We start from the raw sequence: 12,280 nt of genomic DNA, 5'->3' as shown, positions 1-12,280 counted from the left end.
AAGCATTAAGTCATAAATCTAATTCCTCATATCTGAGTTTCCTGGTAAACTACATTCATCCATCACATAGTGCCAGACAACATTTAATGATGATTCCTTTTTTCCCTTCAGCTTTGCCATAAAAGGAACACAGAGACCACAGAAGCATTTCTATATAATAATGGGCAACATTAGAACAAATAAAAATAGATATTAATAAATGCTAAATACTTGCCCTTCCTGTGATTTTTCCTTCTGAAAAATCAGTTCTAAATCTCTGAAAGAGAAAACATAATCACAACTTATGACAACAGACTAGTAAGGAAGATTTGCAGTTCAGTTCCTTCTATCCAAAACATGTAAAACCCCAACTTGATAACCTTGATATTAAAAAAATGTTACTGAAGATATAGTTTAAGGCTGTTCAATACAAAATGTGAGGAACTTCACTGAAAAACAAGATAGATTAAACACACGACTGCTTTGCTCTATATATGTGCTTAAAAAGACTAAACACTATCAAACATATCTGGATTTTCCAGACTTTCCATTAGAGAAAGTGAAAGTTTCACAGAATCAAGTTAACAGTCAATAAGAAAAAACACTGTGGTCACAGAGACTCAAAACATTAATATCTGTACTGTAACGTAACTGTTTAATTTAAAAAAAAAAAAAAAGAGGAGAAATTTAGCTTATTAACACGGAACTGTTCTTACCAATGCTTCTGTAAGAAGTTCTGTTCTGTGCTCTGTAGAAAATTTTAAAGTTTCTGACTTCTTTCCACTGCCTTTACGAAATGTGAGGTTGAATTCTGTTCCTTGTCCTTTCCCAACGGGACTGATGCTGCAAATGTCTCCATAAGGCCACTAACAAAAAGAAATTCTCTCAAATGATGCTATAATATGGTGAAATACAATATTGTTTTTCCTGCTTTAATTTCACAATAACCAATTAAATTACAAAATAATACAGAGGTCTAGAAGGTGTCACATCTTATAGTAATTCTGTAACACAAATTCTTTTTAAGGTTTTCGGTTATCAGGGACAACAATTAAAAAATCCCATCTGTGTTCCAACTTTAATGATTACTGAACATTAATCCAAAGCAATTACAATACATACAAGTGAAAAGAAGTGAGGAATAAAATTTTATGATTACCTGCAGATCTGCTAAAACAACAAAAAGGAATCTGTAAAACATGTCTAATTAAGAATTAAAAATAAACTAGATTATAAATATTTTTACTTATCCATATTCAAGCTAGTCTTGCCTTTATAAACAGTAATCCTACTTCCATGACAAGTATTTTCCATTTACTGCACTGCAACTTCTGTATACCTTTATTACAATATTAATACCGCCTTTAGAACTATAATGAACGTACCAATTTCACATAAAAGAGATGGCAATCAAAAGTAACATATCAAAAAGTTATACTCCTTAGAGCCTAGAAATAAACACATTCTTCACCACCCGCTTTTATTTATTTATTTTTGGTACTGAGTACCAAGCATTATATAAGCATATCAATCTCCTTCAAAGTTGACATTTCTAACCTAAAGTACAGATTTCAAGAAAGGGAAATCATGGGTCATATCCTGGCTTTTAAAATTCAAATGGAGTTCAAAACATGCCTAACAGTTTCTAACATGATTACCTGATTTGTTACTTCTAAGGTATTGGGATTATATGTAGTAATCGCATGGGTTCCAACTGAAAAGACACGCTTATACCTACAAAGAAAGACAAGTACTTAAATTTAGTCTTAAATAAAAGAAACATTTTATAATAAAATATGATACTAACACAAAAAGAATATTTCAATAAACATAAAAATTTAACAATTAATACTAACTAAATAGAGCTTAGTTTTATATTCCCACATTTTTTGATGTTCTAAAGTGTTATCGGGGAGGGTGGGTGCCGTCTGGATACTGTTCACAGGCTCTGCTTTGCTCTCCATGCATAAGTCCATAGACAGACATGAATGGGTAACAACTGAAAAGGGTACTGGGACAGTGGAATCAACAATTTTGTATGGGAAACTTAGGGAGATGTTTACTGTAGTCTGTCTGAAGCTGGGACAAAACTAAACAAGCAAGATGAAATGTGCGAAAGCTGCTAGAGCTCTATTCTCCTCTACCAGGAGAAATAACTGAAATTAATGAACTCTTGAAGAAAATCCAGAACTTGAACAAATTTTATCAAGAAGATGGTTGGCTGGTCAAGATAACTCAGTAATCCTCAGAACTGGATGAATTAATGAGTGAAGAAGCATATGAGAAAAACATAAAATCTACTCAGGACTGAAAATGGAACTCCTAAATAACCTAGTATAAAACAAAATGACCAAAAAAAGAAAGTATTATTGGTATTAAAACCCACCGACCAGGGTACCTGGGTGACTCAGTCACTAGAGTGAATTTGGCTCAGGTCATGATCTCACAGTTTGTGAGTTCGAGCCACATATGGGGGCTCTGTGCTGACAGCTCAGAGACTGAAGCCTGCTTCAGATTCTGTGTCTCCCTCTCTCTCTGCCCCTCCCCTGTTTGCACTTCATCTCTCTCTCTCAAAAATAAAGATTAAAAAAAAAAAAAAACCCACCTACCACTCAGTTTACGTGAACCAGGGAGATCCTTAAGTAGAGAAATATGACCTATGCAAGCAAGCTTGTGTTGACTTACTATACATGAAGTTTAAAAGATACCACCCGAGGATACCAAGATTCTAAATGGGAAATTTTATTAAACAACAACAACAACACTGCACACTACTAATTCTTTCAAAATACCCTTTCAACAAAACCATGACGCAAAGGAAGGAAAAGCTATGGCCTGTAACTGATCAGTCACAACAATATTCTGGAATCTTAATAATTTCTATTTAAGCAACTACCTATTATAGTTAAGTGTTGCAACTCTATAGAAATAGGAAGCTTATACACAGACAAGCCCCCAAGTTTCACTTCCCACTTTACTTCCTTCACTTGAAGTACCATATCTAAGGAAAAAAATCACTTGGATATCATAATCCTTTAGGATAGAGAGGAATTCATAATGATAAAGAACCTGAATAGAAAAACTTACTCAAAAATAAAGAATTAGTTCTTTAAAAATAAAATAAATACAGGGGCGCCTGGGTGGCTCAGTCGGTTAGACGTCCAACTTAAGCTCAGGTCATTATCTCATCGTTTGTGGGTTCAAGCCCCACGTCAGGCTCTGTGCTGACAATTCAGAGCCTGGAGCCTGCTTCAGATTCTGTGTCTCCCTCCCTCTCTGCCCTCCCCCGCTTGCACTCTGTCTCCAAAAATAAAAATGTTAAAAATAAAATACATAAAACATTAGCTAGTCTAAAAAAACAAAATTAAGAATGTAAGAATTCATAATCATACAGAAGACATAAAGATGTGTGTAACTCTATGCAGATAACTTTGAAAATTATGAATAAACCAACCCCTATATAGAAGAGTTTAAGATAGCTGTAAACAATTACAACCTACAAAATAACCATGGCTCCAACAAGGAGGTGAATGCTTTAAAGGAACAGATAAATACCATGCTTCTTAAACTGTTCCAGGAAACAGACCAAGGACAGTTTCTAAATTCTTTTAGGGATACTAAAATCTGGTAAGACAACACACACATTAAAAAAAAAAAAAGATACACCAATCTATTTTTAAAATAAGTATTAACAATAGGGGTGCCTGGGTAGCTCAGTTGGTTGAAGCACTCGACTTTGGCTTAGGTCATGATTGATCTCACAGGTTGTGAGTGCAAGCCTCTCGCATCCGGCTCTCTGCTGTCAGCATAGAGCCTGCTTCAGATCCTCTGTCTCCCTCTCTCTCTGCCCCTCCCCAGCTCATGCGCATGATCTCAAAAATAAACATTAAAAAAATAAACAAGTATTAGAAAGAAGAATCAAGTAACATATTAAAATAGCAGTATACTATGACCAAAGAAGGTTCATGTTAGGAAAACAGATTTCAATGTAAGAAAAATCTATTAATATGATCGGTCGTATTTTATCTACTAGTATTTTAGTTAAGAGATTTTTAAATTACTAAAAATGGATGTTAAATACAATCAAATGCTTTTTTGATATTTATGGAGATCACAGTTTTCTGCTTTAAGCTACTAATACAGTAAAAAGACATACATACCTTAAACAGCAGCCATTATCAGACTGGACAGTAAAACACTAGAAGGATTTCCATTGAGATAGAGAGGGCTTTCACAATTTTTCTATTGCCTGTTTTTTTTTTTCTAATTAGTATATTATATAATAAAAATGATAGTTATTTCCATTTGGGAAAAAAAGAAAAAGATTTTATTGATCTTTACCATGTATTTATTTACAAAGTATTGCCATGTTACAAATATCTTTTCCCTAATTTCACATGTCTAAAATGGAGTGGGATGGGCACCTGGGTGGCTCAGTCAGTTAAGTGTCCGACTCTTGATTTCACCTCAGGTCATGACCTCACAATTCTTGAGTTTGAGCTCCACATCTGGCTCCGTGCTAATAGTGCGGAGCCTGCTTGGGATTCTCTCTCTCCCTCTCTTGCTGCCCCTCCCTCACTCATGCTCTCTCTCCCTCTCTCTCAAAATAAATAAATAAACTTAAAAAATAAAATAAAAGGGAGTGGGAAATGATCCAAAGAGAGACTACCTCCTAATATAAAAACATTCATTTGCTGCTTTCTAAAGCTGAGTGAGGATTGAGAGATTGGCAAAGTATATAAGGATTAACCTAAACAGTGAAAAAGTCTCAAAACTTCAGAGGCTTTAACAATTTACAAGAACAAATAAGATCTTATTAAACCACTATCTGCCTTAAAAGATTACCCAATGAAATCAAATGTATGATAGAAATGTGAATTCACAATTCTAACTTTCAGAATCATCTTGAGAGCCAAACATGTCAATTTTTATAGTCTTGAAGTGAAACTACAGAATTTATTTTACTTTGGGAGCAAAAGAAAGAATTAAAGAAGAATTAAATGCCTGAAATGTTTCCAAAGTCAACTCGTGTTGTCACATTCAACACCGGCTAGGAAGATATTCTTTTCAATCATGTACTAATTTCCTCCACACAACCAAACCCCTTTTGACATCTTTCTCATTAACTTTGTTGTCTAGATTAGTGCCATACAAAAGAACTTTCCAAGAAAATGGAAACGTTCTTTATCTACGCTGTCTAATGAGGCAATCATGAGCCACATGTAGCTATTAAGCACCTGAAATGTGGCTAATGCAAATGAATTTTACATTTATATGTGATTAAATTTAAACAGCCACAGGTGGTTAGTGACTGCCATATGGCAGAGAGCACATTCTAGATACTTCAGCAAAAGGATCCTAGAGTTAAGTGTCATTAGGCCCAAAGCACTGTTATGACTAGCAAACTCAGAGCTATCTTTCAGATAAATACTGATCTCTACAGCCTCCATAAGAAAAAAGTTACAAGGAAACAGATTTCTCTTTCATTCTTCTCTCTTCCCCCTTCTCTTATTCCATGAGCACTCCCCCTGTTTCAGTCCTCTAGAATGGCTGCTGCACTTCCTTGAAGTATAGAATAAATACTTCTAGGTCATTAAAAACACCTTAATAAGCAGCCCTAAACCTTCAAAGATTACCTATAAAGCCTCCATTGATACCAGATTTAGAAATTAAAATCTGAATGATCTCACATGTATGGTATGTTAGTCACAGTACTTGCAAACTTAAGATTTTTTTCCTATCTTTTACTAAGTCATTAGTACCCTAAGTCATGAAGAATAGACAAAGATTCCCTAAGTTCAGGGAGGTACAGGTCTTCATTGTCTTTGAAACTAACTTCTCACATAAGACCCAGGACTGCATACAGCACATGCTCAGTGTTTACCAAACAGCTAAATAGGCCAATCCATCTAATAATAAACATGCATTCAAATCTATGACCTAATTTACTCTTGCCTTTAAAACAGAATAGCAACTACTTTCACACCAGGTTTTACTCATTTCATAATCACTATAATATCAGGAAATGACTAAGGTCTTTATTTTTATGAAAGAAAATATTCCCATTTTATTTGCTATCTGCAAAAAATACCATTTATAAATTATAACTTAATTTGCTATTCTTATGGGTTTAAGATGAATTTGTTGGCTAATTCCTTAAAATTATTATAAAGCTCCTATAAAAAGTTATATAAAATCAAATAAAAAAAGGAATAAAGACTAAAATAAAAGGTATGAGAAATTTATGAAAGATGCCATATGTATATGAAGAAATGTGAAAGCAAACATCTTTCCCCCCAATTGAGAAATTAATATTCATTATTGATTTTATTTACTGCACTTGTTTCCATTTTATTCAGGAAGTGAAGGTATACACATGATTAAATGTCTATAGGGAATAGGCATTTTTTCCCCTCAAGTTTTCATAACTCATTTATTCTAATAGGACAGCTTAATAATAAATATAATTTACATTACCCATTAACTCTAATGTTATTTAGAATCAAGAAACTGATGCTATTCAAATAAATAAAAACATGTTTGAGGCAACTGCCTTATCTATGGTTCTTTTTGCTCCCATAACTGTTGGTGATAAAAATAAGAACAAGTAAAAAGGTGCTAATGACCATGCTGACTGGAGATAAGAAAGATAATTTGTAACAAAGAAAGACCACCGAAGCAAAAGTTAGGGATGTAATCTGGTTTTGGATTGGACAGGTGATGTTCAGGTTTTTTTAACAGACTAAACTTATATTAACTTACATTAAAATAAACACTCCTGTATTACTTAATTCCTGCAGATTAAAATGTTATTCCATTCTTAAACATTCTAGTCCTTATAAATATTGTTTTCCTCTTTGAATAACTTTTTATAACATGATTTTTTCCTTAGGGCAAGTTTTTTCTTAGCAAAAAAACCTGTTAGATCAGATACTGTATTAAGTATTCACATGGACTGACCAAATATTAAATGAGCACAAATCAGTGCTGTGTACAAGGACATGGCAGTGAATGAGGGAGTCAGCCCCTCAAAGACCCACTTTCCTCCCAATATTTTATGTATTATTAATTCAGACATCTGAAATGAACTGCAAAGTAGTTAAGAGCTAAGATACTTGTCAGTCATTGTTTCAAAGTTAATTCCAGACTTGAATACTCCTAACTGGCATGTATCACTTTTGTGTAAAATTTAGGCATTTTAGGCAAACTGTGTAAAAATTAGGCATATACAATAGTGTCAACAGAAAGAGACTGCAAAAATACTGGCCACCATCATAATACTCTTCTGCACAAAAATTGATTATCATTCAACTATCTCAAACTAGAGAAAATTCAACAGTACTTTGTTTTAGTAGAGAAAAAGCTTATGTTTACTATAAAATAATGGTTGTCAAATTTCTCAAGGTCATAAAACCTTTGTGTGTTACTTTTAAAGTTAAGATCTTCGGGGCACCTGCGTGGCTCAGTCAGCTGAGCGACCAACTTCAGCTCAGGTCATGATCTCATGGTTTGTGGGTTTGAACCTCGCTCTCTGCCCCTCCCCCACTCATGCTCTGTCTCTGTCTCAGAAATAAACAAACAAACATAAATAAATAAAGTTAAGATCTTCAATCCTTTCAGTAGATAGCCTATGCAATGTGCCTCAAATAAGCCAAACAGATCTAATCAGAGTTGGAAGACAGGCTTTATGTTTTGGAGCCTAGTCACCATAACATACAGCTTGAACATTTACAGTACTCTGGGCAAAGTTGGCTAGTTTTAATTGTTCATTACTCGTGCAAGGGAACTAACTAACCTTCCTTAAAAGTAATTCTATTTCGCGGTGCCTGTGTGACTCAGTCTGTTAAGTGGCTGACTCTTGATCTCAGCTCAGGTCTTGATCTCAGGGTCATGAGTTCAAGCCCAGCATTGTGTTCCACGCTGGGCATGGAGCCTACTTAAAAAAAAAAAGAAAAAAAAAAAGTAATTCTATTTATTTTCCAGTACTGCAGATACTGCCCATTGTTCCTTAGAATTAAGCCAATATAGACTTCCCCACAAATTTCACCCTCTGGTCCAAGTTCTGTCTTTCAGCTTCACAAAGGTATAATAATTTTTGTGCCAACCAGACTTTCACTTTGAATCCTCTTCCTAAGCTGAACACCCTAGTTCCTTCGACCATTTTAAAATAAGTTTTGGCTACCAATTTCTAGGAAGCCATTAGGACACACACAGAACATAGGGTTTTTCCTTTTATTATTAAAAGCTTGAAAATCCAGTTAATTGAATTAGAATTTTAGTTCATCAAATAGTGAAACTAAGGATAACTGAAATACAACGTTTCTCAAAGAGTTAGGAGATCAATGTTAAGCACTGCTAAAGGAGGAACTACAGCTTAACAGTTAAAGCCCACCAATTCTGGAGCCACAACTGCCTGAGTTCGAACACTGTCTGGATTATTCACTTTCTATGTATCCTCTGATAATCTGCTTAACCTAAGCTTCAGTTTCTCTATCTGAAAGATGTGGACAGTATATATACCTATCTCATAATATGAGAAGTAAAAGAAATAATCCTTGTGGAGTACTTGTCACTTGCTATTTATAATTGATAAATATTAGCTATTTTAACGTTTATTCTTGAGAGAGAGAAAGATACAGCATGAGCAGGGGAGGGGCAGAGAGAGGGGGAGACCCAGAATCTGAAGCAGGCTCCAGGCTCTGAACTGTCAGCACAGAGCCCAATGCAGGGCTCAAACTCGTAAACAGAGATCATGAACTGAGCCAAGTTCAGACATTTAACCGATGAAGCCACCCAGGTGCCCCAATGTTAGCTATTCTTATTGGTCTTATTCTGTTAAAATAACAGGGAGGAGGGGCTCAAAACTCCAGTAGAGTCACCGAATTAGTTATAATTAGTATCATTATGTTTCCAGTAACCATGACTGCTAAATTCATAATACATAGGACAAAAATAACAGGCAAAGTGATCATTCCTATGCCTATATTACCAGTATACTCCGATTCTGGTCAAACTCCACCTGTAGGATTAAGTTCACATGAGATGGCTCATTCATATCAGAAGCTGTACTCCTCAGAAAAGAGCGAGAGGGAATGTCTCTGCAAAACCTATCCCAATAACTAAGAAACCATCCCATTTCTTTCAGAGGAAATAAAGGGCATCCCATGAAATGTAAAGATTTACGTTTCATCATGCAAGGTATTTTTTCCATTTCAGATAGAGCTATTTTTTTTAAATACTTTAATTTTTAGAGCAGTTTTAGGTTCACAGAAAGATTAAGCAGAATGTACAGAGATTTCCCAAATACTTCCTGTCCCTACCCATGCACAGCCTCCCTTGTTATCAACATCCTCCACCCACAGGAGTAGGTATATTTGTTACAATTGCTGAACCTACACTGAAACATCATTATCAACCCAAGTCCAGTTTACATTAGGGTTCCCTCTTGGTTTGTACATTCTACGGGTCTGATGAATGTATATGACACGTATCCACCATTACAGCATCATAGAGTAGTTTCACGGCCCTAAAAACCTCCTGTGCTCCACCTTTTATCCCTCCTTACCCCCTAAACCTTAACAGCCACTCATCTTTTTACTGTCTCCAAAATTCTGCCTTTACTGAATGTCATACAGTTAGAATTAAACAGTAGACAACCTTTTCAGACTGGCTTCTTTCACTTAAGTTTCTTCATGTCTTTCCTGGCTTGATGGCTTATTTCATTTTCACACTGAGTAATATTCATTGTCTGCATATACTACAGTTTATCCATCCTTTCACTTACCGAAGGACATCTTGGTTATTTCCAATTTCTGATAATTATGAATAAAATTGCTAGGAACATCTGTGTGCAGGCTTTTGTGTGGACATGTTTTCAACTCTTTTGAGTAAATAACTACAGAGTGTGATTGCTGAATCATATGGTAAGAGGATGCGGAGTTTTTTGGAGCATTTACTCCACTGACTTTAGAGTGAGTACTGAAAGATATGAATTTATTGCCATCATGTTGCTTGTAGAGTTGGAGTTTCTGGTGGTGGTCTCTGGTCCTTTCTAATCTTTGTTGCTTTTGATATTCATTCATGTATTCATTCATTCATTCATTCATTCATTCATTCATCTTTTCTCCCCTCAGAGAGTTCCCCTTCAAATTTCTTGCAGGGCTGGTTTAGTGGTCACAAACTCCTTTAATTTTTGTTTGTCTGGGCAACTTTTTATCTCTCCTTCTGTTTTCAATGACAGCCTTGCTGGATAAAGAATTCTTGGCTGCATATTTCTCTGATTCAACACACTGAATATATCCTGCCACTCTTTTCTGGCCTGCCAACTTTCTGTGGATAGGTCTGCTGCAAACCTGATCTGTATTCCCTTGTAGGTTAAGGACTTCATTTCCCTTGCTGCTTTCATGATTCTCTCCTTGCCTGAGTATTTTGTGATATGCCTTGTTGATGGTCGGTTTTTGTTGAATCTAATGGGAGTCCTCTGTGCTTCCTGGATTTTGAGGTCTGTGTCTTTCCCCAGATTAGGAAAGCTTTCCGCTATGATTTGTTCACATAACTGTTCTACCCCTATTTCTCTCTCTTACTCTTCTGGGACCCCTATAATTCTGATGTTGTTCTTTTTAACGAGTCACTGATTTCTCAAATTCTTAAATCGTGCTCTTTTGCCTTAATCTCCCTCTTTTTTTCTGCTTCATTATTCTAATTTGTCCTCTATATCGCTGATTCTCTGTTCTGCCTCAGCCATCCTTGTGGCCGCAGCACCCATTTGAGATTGCAGCTCACTTATAGCATTTTTTATTTCATCCTGACTAGCTTTTACTTCTTTTATCTCCACAGAAAGAGATTCTAATCTATTTTCGACTCCAGCTAGTATTCTTATTATCGTGATTCTAAATTCTGGTTCAGACATCTTGCTTGTATCTGTGTTAAGTCCCTGGCTGTCGTTTCTTCCTGTTCTTTTGGGGTGAATTCCTTCGTTTCGTCATTTTGAAGGGAGAAAAGGAATTAATAAGGTAGGAAATATTAAAATTAAAAAAATTAAAATTAAAAAAATATTAAAATTTAAAAATTAAACACACACACACACACACACAAAATAATCGAATAAATGATGTTAGATCCTAGGTGTGTTTTGGTCTGGGTGTTGAAAGTGGCTTGACAGATTAGAGAAAAAAGGGGGAAAAAAGAAAAAAAAAAGGAAATCATCTGAAAATTTGAAAAAATGAATACACTGAAGTAGACGAAAATGAAATGATGGAAGTAAAACAATTTGAAAACATTTACAGAAAAGTAAAAAATAAAGAAAAAAATTAAAAATATTTTTAATAAAAATTTAAAATAAAAATGAAGTTTTTCTCTCTCTGTATTCAAGAAAAAGAAAACAAAAAAGAGAAAAAAAAAAAAGGAAAGAAAGAAAATTGAATAGTTGGACCAGGTAATAGACTGAAATACAACTGAAATTACTTCGTTTTCCCCTAAAAGTCAAACTATGAAGCGCTTTATAATCCGTAAGTTAAGCAAGTGGTGAGACTTGTGTTCTTGAAGAGGGAGGTTGGCTCAGTTAGGCAGGGCTTAGTGTAAAGGCTCCATTCTCCACTAGATAGCGCTGCTAGCCTACGGGGGTGGATTGTTGTGGCACTTGTAGGTGCGTATATGCATGCTCAGGAGCGGTGAAAATGGGGTCACCCAGATACCCAGTCTCTAGTATCGGAACTCTGTTCTCCCCGATTAGCAATCACGCACCTATCCTTCGTCTTCAGCTTCCGTCCACTCGCCGTTTCCTCGCCGTCCATGACCAGGCCCCAGGCAGCACCTCCCTCCCGAGTTTTGTCTCAGATGCAGCTGCCTTCCCCAGCCCCCCACTTCTGAGGGACTGTGGCTTTGACCCGCTCCACCCCTCTGTGAAGGGTCTCACTGAGCAACCACCGGGTGCCAGCCCGCCCCAGAAAAAGTTCACAAGACTGTAGCAGCAGCGTCTCAGGGATTATGAAAATCACAACACACATCTGGTTTCACCCCCAACAACCTTGTTCCAGCACCAGCGAATGTGGCCGTTCTCTGGGGTCTGCTGGGCCCAGGTGGCCTTACAGCCTCTACCAAATGTCCTTCCAGCAGTGGAACCGCTTCTCTCCATGTGGCCCGAGAACCTCCCAAAGAGGATTTGGAGTTTTTTAAGAAACCACCAAACCATCTTCCAAAGTGGCTGCACCATTTTGCATTCCCACCAGCACTGGATGAGAGTTCCCTTTGCTTCATATCCTCATCAGCATTTGGTGTTCAGTGCTCTGGATTTTGGCCAATC

The 12,280-nt window shown here is 36.2% G+C and overlaps 1 protein-coding gene across 1 annotated transcript in view; it reads right to left on the bottom strand.

The window, feature by feature from the left end:
* Nucleotides 1-12,280, bottom strand: part of DNAJC13 (DnaJ heat shock protein family (Hsp40) member C13) — a 125,426-nt gene that overhangs the window by 88,831 nt on the left and 24,315 nt on the right. The window contains exons 3-5 of the mRNA XM_047099768.1: nucleotides 1,638-1,713; nucleotides 696-845; nucleotides 215-256 (exon numbers count right to left, since the gene is read on the bottom strand). Of these exons, the coding sequence (XP_046955724.1) occupies nucleotides 215-256; nucleotides 696-845; nucleotides 1,638-1,713 (268 nt within the window). The remainder of the gene's footprint in view (nucleotides 1-214; nucleotides 257-695; nucleotides 846-1,637; nucleotides 1,714-12,280) is intronic.

This window comes from Lynx rufus, unplaced genomic scaffold (assembly GCF_022079265.1).
Source record: "Lynx rufus isolate CCGP_SWC_20201006 ecotype Redwood Valley unplaced genomic scaffold, mLynRuf1.p SCAF_5, whole genome shotgun sequence".
Classification (NCBI taxonomy): Eukaryota; Metazoa; Chordata; class Mammalia; order Carnivora; family Felidae; genus Lynx; species Lynx rufus.
Note: the sequence above shows the minus strand (reverse complement) of the source record. Positions and strands in the feature narration are given on the sequence as shown.